Source organism: Eupeodes corollae, chromosome 1, assembly GCF_945859685.1.
Source record: "Eupeodes corollae chromosome 1, idEupCoro1.1, whole genome shotgun sequence".
Lineage (NCBI taxonomy): Eukaryota > Metazoa > Arthropoda > Insecta > Diptera > Syrphidae > Eupeodes > Eupeodes corollae.
In genome coordinates, this window is record NC_079147.1 from 15,669,992 (window position 1) to 15,688,007 (window position 18,016).

At 33.1% G+C, this 18,016-nt stretch overlaps 1 protein-coding gene across 2 annotated transcripts; it reads left to right on the forward strand.

Annotated features, from left to right (window-relative positions):
- Nucleotides 1–4,682: 4,682 nt before the first annotated feature.
- Nucleotides 4,683–17,947, forward strand: LOC129940604 (major royal jelly protein 3). Of its 2 annotated transcripts, XM_056048993.1 has the most exons (7): nt 4,683–4,892; nt 5,030–5,137; nt 16,267–16,483; nt 16,542–16,726; nt 16,791–17,196; nt 17,251–17,624; nt 17,691–17,947. In XM_056048993.1, exons 2-7 carry the CDS (start codon nt 5,135–5,137, stop codon nt 17,844–17,846), a joined length of 1,341 nt encoding a protein of 446 aa, XP_055904968.1. In that variant the 5' UTR covers nt 4,683–4,892; nt 5,030–5,134; the 3' UTR covers nt 17,847–17,947. The 2 variants fall into 2 exon arrangements, with proteins under 2 accessions (XP_055904968.1, XP_055904967.1); XM_056048992.1 differs by having other exon boundaries at nt 4,683–5,137.
- Nucleotides 17,948–18,016: the final 69 nt, after the last annotated feature.

An 18,016-nucleotide genomic window follows, 5' to 3' on the forward strand; every position in this document is an offset into this window, starting at 1 on the left:
AATAAAAATGAGAAAGAGTGTTGGAGATAAAACAGAGCCCTGGGGCACACCAGCATTTATTTTATGGTTTTCGGACTTGAATCCATTCAATACTACTTGTATTGAACGATACGAAAGGTAATTACTAATCTAATGAAGCAGGGATTCATGAAAACCGAAAGCGATGTAAAGATTTGCTCGGTGAGATGATCCATGAGATCACCAGTAGACCTATTGTTACGAAAGCCGTATTGCCGGCCATTAAGAAGCTTTCGATCTTCAAGATATTTCTTGAGCTGATAATTAATCAGCGTTTCCATGACCCTGGACAGAAGGGACGTAAGTGCAATCGGTCAGTAGTTAGAGGGTGAGGAAGATTCGCCTTTTTTGGGAATAGGCTTGACAAATGATGTTTTCCATCCGCTCGGTACGGGACCTGAGGAGTAAAACAGATGAAAAAGGTTTTGCCAGCGTTGAACAACAACTCTTCAGAACAATACCATCCGGACCAGCGGATTTATGTGTATTTAGATCTCTTAGGACTCACTGGCAGCGTAGAATTGGCGGCGAACTGCCTAGCAAAGAGATTAGCTTTCTCTCAAGAGCTAACAAAAGGAGTGTCATTGAAAACGAGCGTAGGACCCGAAGAAGAGAAAGAATTCCTCATGTTTTTTACAAATGACCAAAAATGTTTACTGCCTTTGGGACATTGCAGTATTTTTTGCCGTAAATTGTTGGTAATGTAAAAATTTGGTCCGTCGAATATGGGCGTTGCAGGCCTTCCTGGCTTGTTTGAAGTTTTTCCGGCTTTCCTCAGTACGGTTGGCTTTGTAGCAACGGAAACTAACCTCTTTCGCCCTAATAACCTCTTTACAGCTCCCATCAAACCAAGCGTTTTCCTTGGGTCTGTTAGCATTAATCCTGTTTGATATAAAAGTTCTCATTCCCAGGAGAATTAAACTTAAACTAAACTCATATTGTTAAGAACATCAACCATTTGTAAACACGACTACTGATGCAGCATTTATCCTTTTCATGAACAATGTGAACATTCGATAACTTCAAGAACTAAATGTTTAAGGTCTTGAATTGACTGTAAAGATTGTATATCATAGCCTCAAACATAAATGTGTAATGGTGTTAAGTCCAGTGTTGGCAAGGTAAGATACGTTTGTAACTTATGTAACTAATATATCTTACAAAAAGTTTGTTTAGCTGAACATTCCAAAAAGTAAACCATAGCGTTGATAAATAAACAAACTAACATTTTTGTATTCAATAAAAGCAACAATTAATGAATGATTATACAAAAATTTAAAGAAATTAGGGTATAAACCATTTAGAAACTAAAACTTTATTGGACTGTCTGATTGTCTAATGACGTGCGTCTCCTCGATGACAAACTAGCTTCAATCCCTGTCTGTGCCATCTACAAATAAGAAAGATTTTTCACGGGAACTACCTCTTGCGAGGAATTGACAAACCATCCAAGATTAATTATTCTTGTCATGAAAAGTTCTTTTTCAAATCAGCCAAATTTAAAATGTTGACATTTCTCGACACTTCAAGGTCCCTAGAATCTAGATATCTAGATATTTCAAGAACCGAGTGAAATATTTACTTCAAGAAAATTGTGTTATACAGATAATATCAATTGTATTTACGTTTTATATTATATAATTTAAAATGATACCAAGTTAGTATAGTATAAAAAAAATCATTATTTAAAATTTTATTTTATAAAAAAACATTGTTTTCGAAACTCAGTTAAATTTGTATAAAAATCCAACACAAAATCGGTTAAAATTGATGTTCGAAATGAAGATATTGGTTTAAAAATGTTATTCTCTCCTAAATTTTGTTGCAAACATTTAGTTGTTAATTTTTTAGAAAAATTCAAGTAATAACTATTTTTTCAAAACGCGAAAATCTGCAAAAACAACAAAAAAAACTTATGACTCGAGCATTAGGAGAACAGAGAAAGATACAGAACTAAATTTTTTTATCTCACACTAAAGATGGTTATTAATATTTTGTTGAAGTTTTAGTCTAATCAACAAACGGCTACGGATGGGAAGCATCCCATTATATTTTTAACTTTTAAATCAAAACTTGTTAAATGTGGCTTTTGCTTTAAGTTTTATTTTATTGTGAAGATTTTTCTGAAGAAATGTTAACATTAAATTTACGTAACTAGTTCAATTAGTTACATACATTACGCGTAACTAATTAAATCTTTTAAAACTTGCAACACTGATTAAATCACAAGATTTCTTGTGATTACACCTTTCCGAGAAAGAACTCTGTGAGGAACATTTTATTAGAAGATTGCAAATTGTGACAGCAAAATTTAATAGTTAAGTTTAGCTATTTTAAAGCGTTGTTGAGGCATGCAACGTTCATATTATTATAAGGTCGTAGTTTTAGCTGAGAAAAAATGAAAACTTTTAAAACGATAGCTACTCTATAACATTGATATGTTCTTATCCGTGTTCTTTAGTTGTTAATTGGATTTTTATAAAAAAGAGTCCTTTTTAGAAGTATACACTAATTTTAAAAATAACATCCTATCCTGTTCTGCAATATTTTAGATGACACAAAAATTGTTTTGTCATTTATTTTTAAGTTTATAAAAGATAATAGTTGACATTTTTTTTAATTTATACAAAATTATATGGCATCCAATTTTAGTGAAATAGATATTTTTATTGCTTCTTGAAATATTAGGGGTCAACGGATTTGTTTACTGACCAAATTTTCTTGAAAGTCCTGTACATATTATGATCATAAATAAGACAAAATTATGTAATTTAAAGTCGATATATCAACTCATTCTTGAAATATGGCTGACAAGAACGAGTTTCCTGAACGTACATACCATTTTAAAAAACCTACAAACGTTGGTTGACACGTAAACACAGAGATCATTCTTAAAATTATGAACTACATGGTCTTTTGAAATTTCAGAAAAATGAAAATATTAAATTCTACTAGTCGGTTTATTTATATTCAAAACGTAAAAAAAGAAAAAAGGCTGGGATGCGACCCACACTGATAACTTCCCATCCCGTCTGTCGATTTGTCTTGCTTTAAAGTTTGTAGGTTTTCGTGTTGGTTTAAAAAAGTTGTCAGTTGAATTATTCTTAAAAATTTTAAAATTACCAACAATATTTTTCATATAAAGAAATAAATTAGCTTGAAAGTCTTGTTTTGTTGAACATATTTTTATTCGAAAACAAATTTTTACCAATGAATAGATGAATGAAATTAATTTGAGAGATGTTAAGAACCGAACATCAATTTTTACCAAATTTGCGTACTAGTTTTTGTAGAATTTAACGGACTATTGGATTTTTATATAAAAAAAACTACTAAAATATCGAAAACAATATTTTCTGTGATTTTAAAAAAAGTTTGAAAACAATATTTTTAATTTTTGAAACGCTATTGGCTATATTTGTTTGTTTTTTAGAAAATTAGAGTTTTCGATTTTTGACCAACAAATTTGTATTACTGTTATTTTTAGTCTAAAATAAATAATAAAAAATACCTAACCCAAATATGATAAAAGCCTTAATCTCCGCATTTAAAGTCAATCGACAAAATGGCTTGGGCTTTAAAGTTGAAGACAGATAGACAGACGGATGGAAACGGGGACCCACTTTTTTCGTCTTCTCAACATCTTTATGTCATGTCATCTCGAGTTAGAAATGTTTTACAAATGCAATACTTGCTGCAAGTATAAAATCTAAGACCCTAGCATTGTAAAATCGCATGAATTTGATGCTGCCGAAATGTTAACGACAAGGAAACTTCTCACATTATTCCTCCATCTTCTTTCTATACGAAAGAAAAGTGTACGTAACGTTCAATTGCTGCGAACACCAAAAAGTCGATAAAATTGGATCATCAACTATCCTTGTATTTACAGCAGCAATATTTCCGACTGCACGAGCTTTATGATGATGCACTGCACATTCCCTTCGACATCAATAGCGTTTTAACTTTCTTATAATTTCTTCACAATCTTGCATTCAAAGCCGGTCTTTTGAAGTGAGTTGTAATTATTTTAAAGCATAATTAAATTGCTAAAAGATCGATTGTATATATTGTATATGACGCATATTAAACTCATATCAGCTGTAACAATTCTAAACCACAAAGCAAATGGCCCTATAGAAAAACGTTGAACAAAGCTTATGTAAACAAAAGGACTCCAATGACTACGTGCAGATTGCTCACCAATTCTTATCATTTACATTATTTTTTCAATGTTCAGCTTTTCATTCAATATTTTAAAATTTTACATATTTTTGGGAAATTAAAATAAACAAATAGATGTTAAAACAATAACAGAAATCAAGACCCATATTTCAAAATTTGTAAACCCCAACATCTATCTACGGCTTATCAGCTTAAAATTAGCATTAAATTGCTAATTATTATATTACCTCCCTGTAGAGTAGCTGCTTAATCGCTTTATTATCTACAATTTCCATTGGAAACTACAGACATGTGTAGCTTTTGCTGGAGGCGGTGATAGCAGCGGCAGTTTGAAGAAGCAACCATCATAAACTAGTTTTCGAAGAAGATGCCTCAATATACAAAACAGTGACACATTCTCAACAGGCTTAGCAGAATGATCGAACTTCAACTTTTTAGTTTTGCTACAGCTTCAAACAATTTGAGTATATTTATTTTTTTCTCAGACGCGACAACGACGACGACGTACGGTACCGCCAGAAAGTCACCCAAAAAACGCCTGGGCATAAAGGGTCATTTCACAATCGAAGCTTGAATTGATCGCACGACTTTACGCAAGACTCACTTCATATCCGTGCTAAAAATTTTATATTTTTTGTCAGTTTAAAACAAAAAACACATTTTTTTGAACTTTGGAGAAATTTAAAGAAGTGAATTATTATTATTTAATTCAATAAGACAATTTCAATATTTAAGCTGTGTTAAAGTTAATTGAAATTAAAACAAAACTTTAATTTTAGCGACTTTGTTAATTGTCGCGAAGTTTGATTTATTTCTATTTTTACAGGACAAACAAGCTTAAAGCAATAATTATCGTTAGTGCAAATAAAAGTTGTTTGAATTTTAATTTAAAGTAAAAACTAAGATAGTTTTTTCACCGAGAAGTGTTCCAATGGTAAGTAACGAGTTGGTACTGCATCTTCTTTTGTGTTTTTAATCTCTGATAATTTATGATGTCAACAATTTTATTTTGTGAACCTTTTGTTTAAAAAGTGCAATTCAGATCATAAATTTCAATGAAATAAAATGTTTATAAAAAACAGTAGGTATGGCCTACTTTTTTAAATGTTTATGAACTTAATAAAATTTCAATGAGTTAACTCCGTTTGAAAAAAAAAAAAAAAAAACAGAAATAAAGGAAGGAAGAAGTTTTATTAATTTAAAAATTAATTTATTTTGCGTACAAGAATGAAGGTGAAAAGAATTCAAAATTAATTAACACGTTTTAAGTGGAAATAATATCAAAAAAAATAAAAAATCATAAATAATATCAAAACAAAGGAGTGTCTGATGCTGTGTTTCAAAATCTTGCAATACGAGTTTTGTGACGATATAAACTTAATTTTTTGTTTATTAATTTAATTTTATAAACCGTGAAATACCGGCAATATCGTCTAGCAATTTCAATAAAACTTTGTAAATCCGTTTGATTTAAGATTGAAGAATAATAAAATTATGCATTCAATACAAAATAAAAACATAAAAACTGATGGGATAATATTTTAGGTTAAATATATTTAAATTTCAATGAATATTAAGGAATAAAGAATATGTGTGATAATCTTTTAGACGCTGATTATTTTAAGGACTCTATGTTGAGTTTTTTGGTTAGCCTATCCGAAGTAACTTAAAAAGGGTATAGCCTTTTTAGAGGTAAAAACGACATTATTCATAACTCTTTGTTTTTTATTTAAACAAAATTAAAATTTGAATATTGACATAGGTTTTATATTAAAGCTATTAGCTTTTAAAGATGCCTAACTTAATTCTATCGATGAACCAATTGTAGGTATTTTTAGGCAAATGTCCTTACTGGGTGAAAAAAAATATTAAATCTTTGCAATATTATTTTTAAAGGGAGACCTCTGATTTGAACTAAAATAAAAAGGACTAAAAGGTAGATAGGCTTATAGGGTTAAAGCATAATTTCATTAGATCAAACATTTAAAAATAATTTAACATCATAATAATTTAATAACATTATAAGTTTGTAGGTTTTCGTGTTGGGTTAAAAAGGTTGTTAGTTGAATTATTCTTAAAAAATTTAAAACTACCAACAATATGTTTCATATAAAGAAATAGTTTAGTTTAAAAATCTAGTTTTGTAAATGGATTTGTAGTCGAAAACAAATTTTTACCCATTTTAGAAGCATTTCTTAAATTTTTACAAATTGGATTAATGAAATTAATTTGAGAGATATCAAGAACCGAACATCAATTCTAAACCAAATTTTCGTACTATTTTTTGAAGATTTTATTTTTTTATAAAAAAAAACTGTTAAATTTGTATAAAAAAAACTACTGAATATCGAAAACAATATTTTCTGTGAAATTAAAAAAGTTTAAAGACAATATTTTTAATTTTTGAAAATCTATCTGAGTCAAAAGTAAATTTTTACCAATTTTTGGCATTGTTTTTTTATATTTTGTTGACAACAATATTTTTTAAAAGATAAAAGTAGTTTAAAGCCAATATCTCAAAGTTTTGAAAAGATATTTGAGTCGAAAATCAATTTTTACTAACTTTTGTTAAATTTTCTTTTAAGTTTTAATTTTGTTTGTAAAAAAAAACTGTCAATTCGATTTTTTCGCAAAATTTAACAGAATGTTGAAAGCAATATTTCTTTTAAAAAAATAAGTCTAAAGCCATAATCTGAAGTTTTTGAAAAGTTATTTGAGTCGAAACTCAATTTATACCAACTTTGAGTAATGTTTTTTTTAGGTTTTTATTTTTTATAAAAAACTGTCGATTTGATTTTTTTAAAATTGAGATATTTTTGTTTAAACTGCTATGGTAAAAAAAACCAGCCACGCAATTTTCTTGAGAGCCCTTTCTAAATAAATTATTTAGTTTATTAAAATTGCAGGTCTTTTTGTCAATACCAATTAAACATTTCATAATATTTTAACTAATTTTCTTTCTTAGCTAGAAACTGTTCATTCTCATTTTTTTAATGATGATAGTGCTTCACACGAAAATTAACAAATTGACCAACAATTTTTAAATACCAATATTTGCTTGATAATTATGAGTTTCTAATAGCACGAGTGGTCTGATATAAATATACATATGGACAGCATCGGGGACCCACTTTTTCGACTTTTCTATCGTTATGTCATGTTTGATCAAAAATTCCGATTTTGAAATTGGTTATAAATGTAAAACTTGTCATATACATAGTTCACATATGTTGCAAGTAAAACATGAAAAGAAATATTCACATCGCTTTAGACAAAGTAAGATTCGGCTTTCTTATCGAAAAAGCTCAACTTCGGTTTTCATAATTAACTACTTGATACAAGTAGTGTTGGATGGGTACAAGTCTGAAATCCGCATAATAAATGCTGGTGTGCCACAGAGCTCTGTTCTATCTCCAACACTCTTTCCCATTTTTATTAATAATCTCCTGCCTGCAACTTCAAAACATTTTTTTGTTAACGAAAGTTAACTTACTCTTAGCGTTTCATATTCCCCTTCAGACTCACATTCCTCTTCTACGAAAATGGAACTGCAACGATAAAATTCGATAAGCTCATTAAATTGGGTCCTGAACAGCATTCTACAATGGGGAATAAAAAGCGGTTTGGAATTTAATGCTTCGAAAATGCAATACTGTCTTGTATCGTAAAAACAAGATATAACCCCCTTGCCATTAACCATAGATGGAACTTACATTAATGATACTAATAATACTTTCTACAGACTTCTATGCGTGCAAAACTTGAGTATAACTCCAATCTCTTTACTTAAGCCTTTTGGATAGTATTGAATGTAGAACATTTGAATGGATATGTGATAAAATCATAAATGGTTCATTTGCATCGTTTGAAAATCGTCGTTAAGTTTCTTGTCTAACCTTTTTTACGTTATTTTAACGGTTTTGCGATCTAGAGAAGTATCCAACTATTTTCATCTGTTCGTGAAAGCTCATCAGTATTCCCTGCAACCCAACTTCAATCGTAGAGATTTGTTCCTTAGCCGTACTACGCGAATGTGGAATGCCTTACCACACTATATCTTTTTATGTCATTGTATTTGGGAATTCAAAATCAATATGCATCGAACCTCCTTTCCATTTAAACCTTCTTGACACTTTTGTAACTTGTGTGGACTTTAAACTTTTATTATTTCTTAAGTATTCATTTTCAGATGAAAACAGATTGACTGTTATTTGTAACACAATTTTAAGCATCCTGGTCTACGCTGTCTCTTCAAGCGTAAGCATGGTCTGCCACCCTTCGGCTTACAATAAATTGTACTACAAAGGACTTTACGAACTGGTTCCTCTTCGAGCTTATACGATTTAGGTAGCCAGGCCACCAGAGTCTACCAATCTTAATTTTTGTCACAATAAAGATTTGAATTAGAATACATATAAAGGGTGATTTTTTAAAAGCTATACATTTTTCAAAAAAAACACATACAATGCATGAAGTATTTATTTGAATCGATTAAATAATTTAATGTTTGAAGATTATTTCATGCAAATGTTGACCTTGACTGCGAGTCAAATGGCCCATCCGCTTAGTCCGATTTTGGCATACTCTTTCCAACATTTCGGCCGGTATCTCACGACTAAATGATTCAATGTTGTATTCAATGCGTCAATTGAATGGATGCATTAGTAGCTCTTGCAATGCTTCTGGCTGATATTCACTCCGAAATCGACAATTCTACTCATTTATGTACCCATTAAAAAAAATGAGCTTTGTCGCTGAACACAATTTTTCGGATCTTCGGCCAACTTTCTAAGAGCCCATTCACCAAAAATTTTGCTTTGCAGTAGGTCGTTCGGCATCAATTCTTGCACCGAAATGCATCACTCCTAAATTCTTCCGCAAAATTTTCTACGTTGTTGAGTCACAACGGCCCAATTACTGCGAACGGCGACGAATCGATAATTGATGGTCATTATTAACACTAGCCGATACAGCTGCGATATTTTCTTCAGTTCGCAATCTACTTGAACGTTCCCAACAATGTAAATTTAGTCCGAAATTTAGTCACAATAGCCGCTTCAGTGAGTTGATTAAACTGACCATAAAATGGAAGAAGTGCCAATGAACTTTCTTAATCATTCATTAATTTTGATAATAAAACTCAATAATTTGCAGGCGTTGTTCGTTTATAAGACTATTCATGGTTAAATTATAGACTTAATTGAAGATGTGTGACAGTGAAACAAAACACGAAACGTGCTGGTTAAACCATCGTTGCCAAAAAGATAATAGCTAAAAAATCGCCCATAGGTCGAAGAGTTTCCTCTCAAACGCTCCGAAAAGGCCGCATTATCTCGAATCTATATGTGAGTACTGCCATCACCATCTTCTTGAACAGCAACAACTAAGAAGTTATGGTAGGGTTTCTGAATTTAAAAACCTTTGTTAGACTGAAGCAGGCTCTGTTGGCTGTGAGCAACTGATTGTGTATTTCTCCTTCTATATTGTTATCGGGTGCTGTTATTAATATTACTACTTCAAATTCATGTTTGACCAATAGTTCTCCTCGCAGTTGACGCCACCATTTACTTTGTTTCTTTTGCTAATGTTCCCAGACTTTTTGCCACCTGTTTGATCTGGTTGAAGAAATTTTGTTTAGCCTGTTCGGTAGTCTGCGTAAGCCAGTATCTAGATGGACTTGGTGACGATAATCCCTCTTATTGACGTGCCAAAGTGACGGATTACTTTTTCCAACGGTTGAAAAGAAGCAGACAGTTTAAGTAGTGGCGACGGTCTATCAACGCGTGGTCAATATGGTTACGAGTGACTTCATCAGGTGATAGTTAGTTATCTTTGTAGATATCTTTATACAGGAACGTGGTACTCACAAGGACTAAGTTTTTCGATACCGCCAATTTCAAGGCTCGTATTCTGTTGTCATTAGTGTCCCGATCTACTTTTGCATTCAAAACTCCAAAATTGAGTTAGCTTGGAGGGTATTGAGTGCCTTTTCGTCTTGCTCGTTAGTGAATCTTTTTCTCTTCGTCAGGGGACTCCTCCGATGGTCCGTGAACGTATATGAGGCTGATGATCTGAAATTTAAATCGCACGCAAAGTGTGTATAGCCTTTCACTTATAGCTCTTAAGTAGACTTCACTTTTTCGCTGACTAGGAAGCCTACTCCGACTACATGGTGTTTGTATGACAGCTCGTATTTCTTGTATCGCTGTTATAACAGCCTTGTACATTGACAGTTTATCGGCTAGCTGCCGATAGCTCGAGCTCATATATATCAAAATATTAAAGATCGCAATAAATAACTTAAAATATTTCTCACTCCCAAAAAAATTCCATAATAAAAAATCAAAACAAATACAAAAATACAAGGATCAAAGTTCTAAAGGAAATATTTTAGAAAACTAGAAAAATACATCAAAAACCACGAAATAATTAAAAATTATTAATTTTAAATGTCACAATTTTTGCGGTTAATTCATATAAATTTTATGACTTAAAAAATCTCCATTCATTAAGTTTTTAAACTTAAAAATGTTATGCTAAATAATTCTTACCTGTAAAAAAATAGAAAACAAGTTTAATATTTTTTTCGAAAACTTGAAAATAATTCCAAAAGCAATAAATTATTATTAGTCTACGGTTGTATTATTTTTAGCATAAATATGTAAATTCTCTGTAAATCACTAAAGTTTATTTATGCGTTAAATATACAGAAATATATTAGACATGCTTATGATTGTTTCGTTAAGTTTGTGAGTCATTTTAAGAAATGTGTTTTTCTTCAAATACTTTTAAAAAAGAAACTTTTTATTTGCAGCAAATACATTTTTGTTTGAATAACATTAACTCAAACCTCGGTGAAATACTTTCGTACAAAAACTATAAATTTTGTTTATTATCGATTTGTAAATTTGTTTACAAATACTTTATACTTTGAGTTTCTACTTTCTACTCAGCATCTTTAACACAAATAACGTAGTGAGGGAAGAACAATTATTCGGAAAGGTGAAAAGATGTAATTATAAAGTAACGACTAAGTTATGACTACATTTTCTCTTTAAGGAAAAGAAAATTAAATTTCAGCATCAGTTCGCTTATTAAATGAATGTATTAAACATTTTAATAAATGTTCTTTCTTTGACGAAAAGATTGAATGTTCACATTTCAAATATATAATTAAAAAAGATACATTTCTATAAATAAGACATGTTTTCCTAGATTTTAATGACACGCTTTTGCATTATTTTATATAAAAATGATATATGTACAAATGACTGATTGATTTAATTCTAGACTCTATACTGTCTACACTAAAACAACTATTTCCATTTGATATTATAATTATAATTTAATATTCAAACAACAACAAACCTTACATAATCTTAATTGATAAATATTTTATTTGCCATATTGTCATAAACAATGACAATGACCTATGAATGAGAATGTAAACAAATAAAATGAAAACGATAAAGTAACAACAAATATGACACAAACTATTTGTACTTTCTTACTTAATAGAATTTATTTACATTTTCTCAAACTACATAAGTACAGAGAATTGAGAATTTAGATTATTTTTAACTTAATTGTTGATGACATAATCATAATTTGAGGCGTAAGTGATAATCGAAAAAAGAAAAGGAAATCATGGAGAGTTTTGATGACATAAACACTTACCTCAATAAATCAAAAAAGCCATGGTTTTGTTTTTTCTTAATCTGTTTGGCTTTAAACAAAAATATTGTTATTTTTTCGAAAAATTTGAAAGAACTTTTAAATTGTAACTAAACTTAAGTAACTTCTCGCGTGACTTTTAGATGTTTCACACCTGTTAGTTGTTCGAAACTTTATATAGCTTGTCTGAATCTTCGAGGGAATTTAAGTTCATACTTACTTTTTTCTTATTTCTAAGTTTTGTTTATACTGAATTTCTTTTACTTAAATTTTTATTGTGTAGTCTAACGGCCAATTTCTGAAGGGGATATGAATACCCTTATAAAGATTAAACATAGTGCGAGCAATTAGGAAGGGAGGATAGGATAGATAGATACCGATGCACATTAGTTAAAATGTCTGCACATTAAAATGAGTGGGAAATATTGAGTCTGGTAAAGCATTCCACATTCGTGTAGTGCGACTAAAGAAATAATCTCTGTACTTTACAGTACGCCCGAAATTGGGCTTAAGGGCAAACTAATGAGCATTCCTAGAAGAATGGGCATTACGGTTGAATTCTTTAAGGGGAGGAATGTAACTTGCTTTTTTATAAGAGCATTCCTTATGAAAGTAGAGATTAAATAATGACAGGCATACAACTTTGCTCGAGGGATATAAAAAAGTCTTCTGGACACTTATTTCCAGTTTTCAGTCAAAATCAGTTTTTGTCGAAATCACGCTGCAAAAGAATTCTTATAAACTCAACCTTTCGGGTCGTTCTGTACGCAATTAGATCGTCGGCGTACGCAATTACTTTTGTAAGACTACTAATCAGATTTCTTGTGTAAAGGCTGAAGAGAATCGGCGAATTGACCACTTCCTGTTGAGGACCATTTTTAGTTATGAATGTTGTGGTAGAAATTACATTGCATTAGTTTGCTTATACCAAGCCTGCTTAGTTTTAGTCAAAGACCCTCTTACCATACGGTGTCAAAGGCCTTCTGCAAATCAACCAGAACAGCACGCATGAAACCGCGGTTCTCAGATCACCATTGTCAAATCGTTTCGAAGGTAAAAGTTATTAAGTAGGGCTCTGTTTTCCAGGTCGTGGTTGGGGCGAATGCTAAAATTCTCCTTGTACACTTGCTCAAAAGCAGCTCCCGCCGGCTCCACTTTTTCCTTCGGATCTTCAATAATGTAAAAGCCATTGTCAAAGATGGCTTCTTTTGGATCTATTTGCGCTGTCCTGAGTATGTCTCTGTTCTCTTCGGTTCTTTGGAGTTTAAGACTCGGAAGGTCATTGTCGTTCTTTTTCCTAAATATATTGTTGTTTTTAGGGAACATTATAGGGTCACTCGATTAAACTGAACGGATCTTGCGGTCCCAGTCAACAGATTGACATTTTTTATTGACAACTTCAGTGTCCTAACCTCCAAGTCATGTGGATCTGTAAGTCGTCTGTACAAGTTTTTGAGTCTTGTCAGTAAGCCACTCTTGTGCCGTCGTAGTGCGTCAATAGTCGCGTTTATGTAAGCTTCCATTTGGTCCCGTTCTTTGTACTTTGGTATTGTCCATTCCATTGTTCGTTTTATTGTTTCGTCCATCTGTTGTAAATGTTGGTCAATTTCTGTATTTGTCAGGTTTCTGTTGTTTGTTTGGTGGGGCTATGTCATTCGAACGAAGTTCTCTCGAGGGGGCGTTGGTGAAACGAAGCCAGCGCATCTTACTGTAATTGTAAGAATGCGTTGCAAGGTGTTCGTTTGGAATCTGGATTACAGCAGCCAGCCCGCAGTGATCACGGTCATACTCGACTCTGTAAGCAGTTTCGAGGGTGATTACCCACTTTGTGTGTTACTGTCAGTCTTGTGTCGTACAGCAAAAGATCCAGAAGGGAGCCGATTCTTGGACAAGTTGGCTTTTCAGTAGCCAGCACGTTGACGCCATATTCAACGCTGTAAAGATTCATCACATTAAAAAGATGATTAACTCTGGGATTACTATGTTGATTTAACCAATCTTCATATTTTGCGTTCAAATCACCAGCCAAGATGAAATAGTTTTCTTCCAAGCTCAGTTTAAGTTCCCTAAAAAGAACCTGCGGTTCTTATGCAAAGTAAATAACCTGCGGAGTTCCAGCCGCGTAAGCCGCAAACATATACATCCGCTTCCCCATCGGGACTGTAGTCTTTCAACAATTGGAACATATTGGCTCTTCGTTCAATCCTAATCAGTGAATTTACATTCACAGCTAGGACTTTTAGGTGCGTCTCCGGCAGCGCGCCCATTATGGTCTAAATTGCGCCAGGCCAGGCAACAAAGAGTAGAGATGATCTACCCTTTTACCTTGCTCCTTTATTTCACTTCGCTGCCCTGTTAGTTAACCTAGAATGCTCAACAACAAGGCTACAATGTCGGGCTGCACCTCTGGTGCCTTAGGCACAGGGGCTTTGGTGGTAACCGTTGGTGGAGCCTGTATCGTGTTCCCATTCCCTGACACCATTTGGACGTAGGGATCGAAGAATTTTTGTGTTGGAGCCTGTCGCCTTCTTTCGGCTTTTTGAATGGCCTGTTTTTGTTTACTTTCTTGGAGCTTAGGGCAACCCCTATAGCTAGCCGGATGCCCTTGGTTTCCACAAAGGACACACTTGAGCTTGGTCAAATCCTCAACCCACTCATTACCCAAATTGCATTCTCCTTCGATCTAGGTTTCTGAGCACCTGGCACAGCGCAACTGCATATTGCAGTTGGCTCTGGCATGGCCAAACCTCAGACAGTTCAACGCACTAACCATCACGATGCGGGTACTGTTCACCGATAGTGTAGAATTAATAGGAAACTGAGCAAATTGGCCTTATCAATCGAGCTCAAATAGGGAGTGTCATTGTGGACGAGCGTTTGAACCGAGGATGACACGCGCCGCACTGTGGTGTTTCGTACGTTTTTTGCAAATGACCAGAAATTTGTACTACTTTTGGGATATTGTAGTATTTGTTTGCCTTAATTTCTGTTCATGAAGAATTTAGTTCGACGAATATGACCATTGCAGATCTTTCTAGCTTGTTTGAACTTACTCTGGTTTTCCTCAGTGGGGTTGTCTTTATAAATAATAAATTTATCACCATATCTGCGCTGAAATCCACGTCACTATTGAAGAAGTATAGTGACCAGTTAATGTTCCTGAAAAATTCATTAAGACCGTCCCAGTTGGCTTTCTCATATTTCCAAACGATTCTTTTAGGAGTTTTTTCTTTAATTTTTTTTTTTGACATGAGGAATTTGCAGAAATGATATAATGGTCTGATGGTCCTAGAGGATAAACTAATCGTATTATTATTAGGATCAGAGGTAAGAAACAGGAGATCTAAATTTGATTTTCAACGTTTGAGAATTTGTTGAAGAAATGAGTTAGAACTCAATTGAAATCAAATTTATTAATTAACCGAGTCTTAGAGTCTAGAACTTTGTTAGGAAATTAGGCGTAAGAGCTGGAAGTTAATTTTGGGAGTAGAGCGATGGCAAAAAATTCATTGATGAGAATTTGAAGATACACGCACCATTTTATCAAATTCAACCGCCTTAGGGGTAACCGTTCGAAAATGGGAATTTGTCCGATTTTGACGTTGAAACGAAGAGCGATATGAGTTGTTTTACAAAAGTTGAAAACCACCTTCGGAAAAAAAAATTAAAAACATTAAAAGTTCGTTAAGAGTTTTAAAACCATTGCAAATTTGTTTGTAAGCGAAAATAAAGTAAAAAGTGAAGACAATAATTTGAATCATTTAAGCTATGAATCTGATGATACATTCATTTTTCTTATTTTGAAGTTTTATGTTGTAAAACGCATTTTAAAAACTATTAAAGTGCATCAGACAAGCAGAAGAACCACTCATGTAGTTAACATTTCGAACTCACGACTGAAAAAAACTTCCAGACGATTGAATTCGACCGGTTCAATTCTGTCCAGCCTTCGACATTCTTCCTCATTTTTTTAAAAATCTCCTGTCGGTAACTTTTAATACACTTGGTTTAAATTTGTTTTTAGAAACACTACACTGGTCTTTGGAAGAAATCAATGCTATCTTTTGCCGTAAGATGTTTGGGTGTCCTAAGCTTGAGCACCTATTGGTGACAATAACATCGTGTATTCATTTACGTCGCTTGAACACCGTGGTAACGTCTCTTAACGCACGAACAGAATTAGCAAAAAACCTAGTTGTATTTGACCTTTAAATTTAGGAGATATTTAAATGTTTGGAAATTGATAAACCCTTGAGGAAAGATTTCTTAAAATTTGACCCCATTGAGAATTATGAAAAGTTGTTTCAGACATATCACAAGCACAAATGAGCAGTTTAGTTCCAAAATGTTTAAGAAATAATTTGTATAATAATTTTCTTTCCATTTCAGAATGAACTAAAATGGCTACTGGTGCAAGTATTTGCTTGCATTCTCCTACTTTCGGCTTTGACTTCAGCTGAAAAAATCAAAAACCTGAATCAGATGCTTGCATGGAAGGTCCTTGAATATGGTTTTCACTCGGACATCGAACGTCAATATGCTGTTGACAATGGTCTTCTAACCCCTAACACAGGAACACCAATCGATGTTGCTATACAATATATGCGTACGTTTTTGTGAATTTTTGTAAATACAATTTATTAATAATATATCTTCTATTTTAGCTGGAGGTAATATGAGAGTGTTTACAACAATTCCAAGGTTTTCTAAAGGAATTCCATACAGTTTGGCAACAGTGTCGAGTAAAATTGGTCAAAATGGACCAACAATCTACCCATATCCCAGTTATGATGTCCATATAAACAACAATGCTGCATGTTCGGGAATAATTTCTGTCTTTCGTGTTGCAGTAAGTAAACCCCCGCATTTCCAATTTTTGAAAAATATATTATTGAACTGTTTCCTATTTTTAGATTGATAAATGTGATCAAATGTGGGCAATCGATTCGGGAGTTATCGAAGGAGTTCAAATCTGTCCTCCACAGCTGTTAAAGTTCGATCTTAAGACCGACACTCTTCTGCATCGTTACCAATTTCCACAGAGTTTGTACACTCCAGTGTCATCACTCCTCATCAATCTCGTTGTTGATACTTGGGACTCTCCACCAATGGGTTTCTGTCAAAAGGCCATGATTTACATAGCTGATGTGACAAAGCCTGGTCTCTTGGTCTATGACTCTGTCCTCGATGAGGCATGGAGAGTGGAAAATAAACTTATGAATCCTGATCCCGACTTTGGAACTCACAGTGTTGCCGGTGGCACTTTCGAACTCATGGATGGTATTTTCGCCATTAATCTTACTCCACGCAACAAAAAAGGTATATCATTGGACATTGATCCCAGAATTATCAATAGACGACCTTTGTTGACAGGTGGATACAATGAGAGGTTCCTTTACTTCCATGCTCTGGCCAGTGAAAACGAGAATTCAGTGCCTCTATCGCTCCTGAACAATCGTTCAATTTGGTTGCAAGACACCAACGCATATCCAGACGCCTTCATGACAATCGGCAAACGTGGGGTTCAAGCAGCTATGGAGGCTATGGACAGCAAAGGCAACCTCTTCGCCAACACCGAAGATCCGTTGACAGTGTTTGCTTGGAACATCTACAGCTCACCTTACACATTCAATTCGTTCAAAATCGTTGCTAACAATCAGGAGCAGTTACAATTTGCAAGTGGCATGAAAATTGTAAGGAATCCACAAGGCAAGGAGGAACTCTGGATGTTAACTTGCAGATTCCAGGTAAGAACAGAAGAAACATTAAAGTCGATTTGATGATTAATTGTTTTGTTTGTATTTTGTTTTCAGAAAGTTGCAAGTGGAACGTTAGATCCCAACGAAATCAATTTCAGAATTTTGGCTTGTAACACAGATGATCTCCTGAGAAACAGAGAATGCAGTCGATTTCAATCGCAAATGACTCCCTATACTGAATCACCTTACACGAATCTAATTCTAAGCTAGGATTGGAGTTTTTAATTGAAAAGGTTTCGAACGACGAAATTGTAAGGAAAAGAAAAATGTGTGCGTCTTTATTTTAAAATAAATTATTTATTTAAAATTGAGGTTGTCTTTATTAAGATCATATTAATATTCTAAGAAGATAACTACCAATTGAAAGACTGTACAAATTA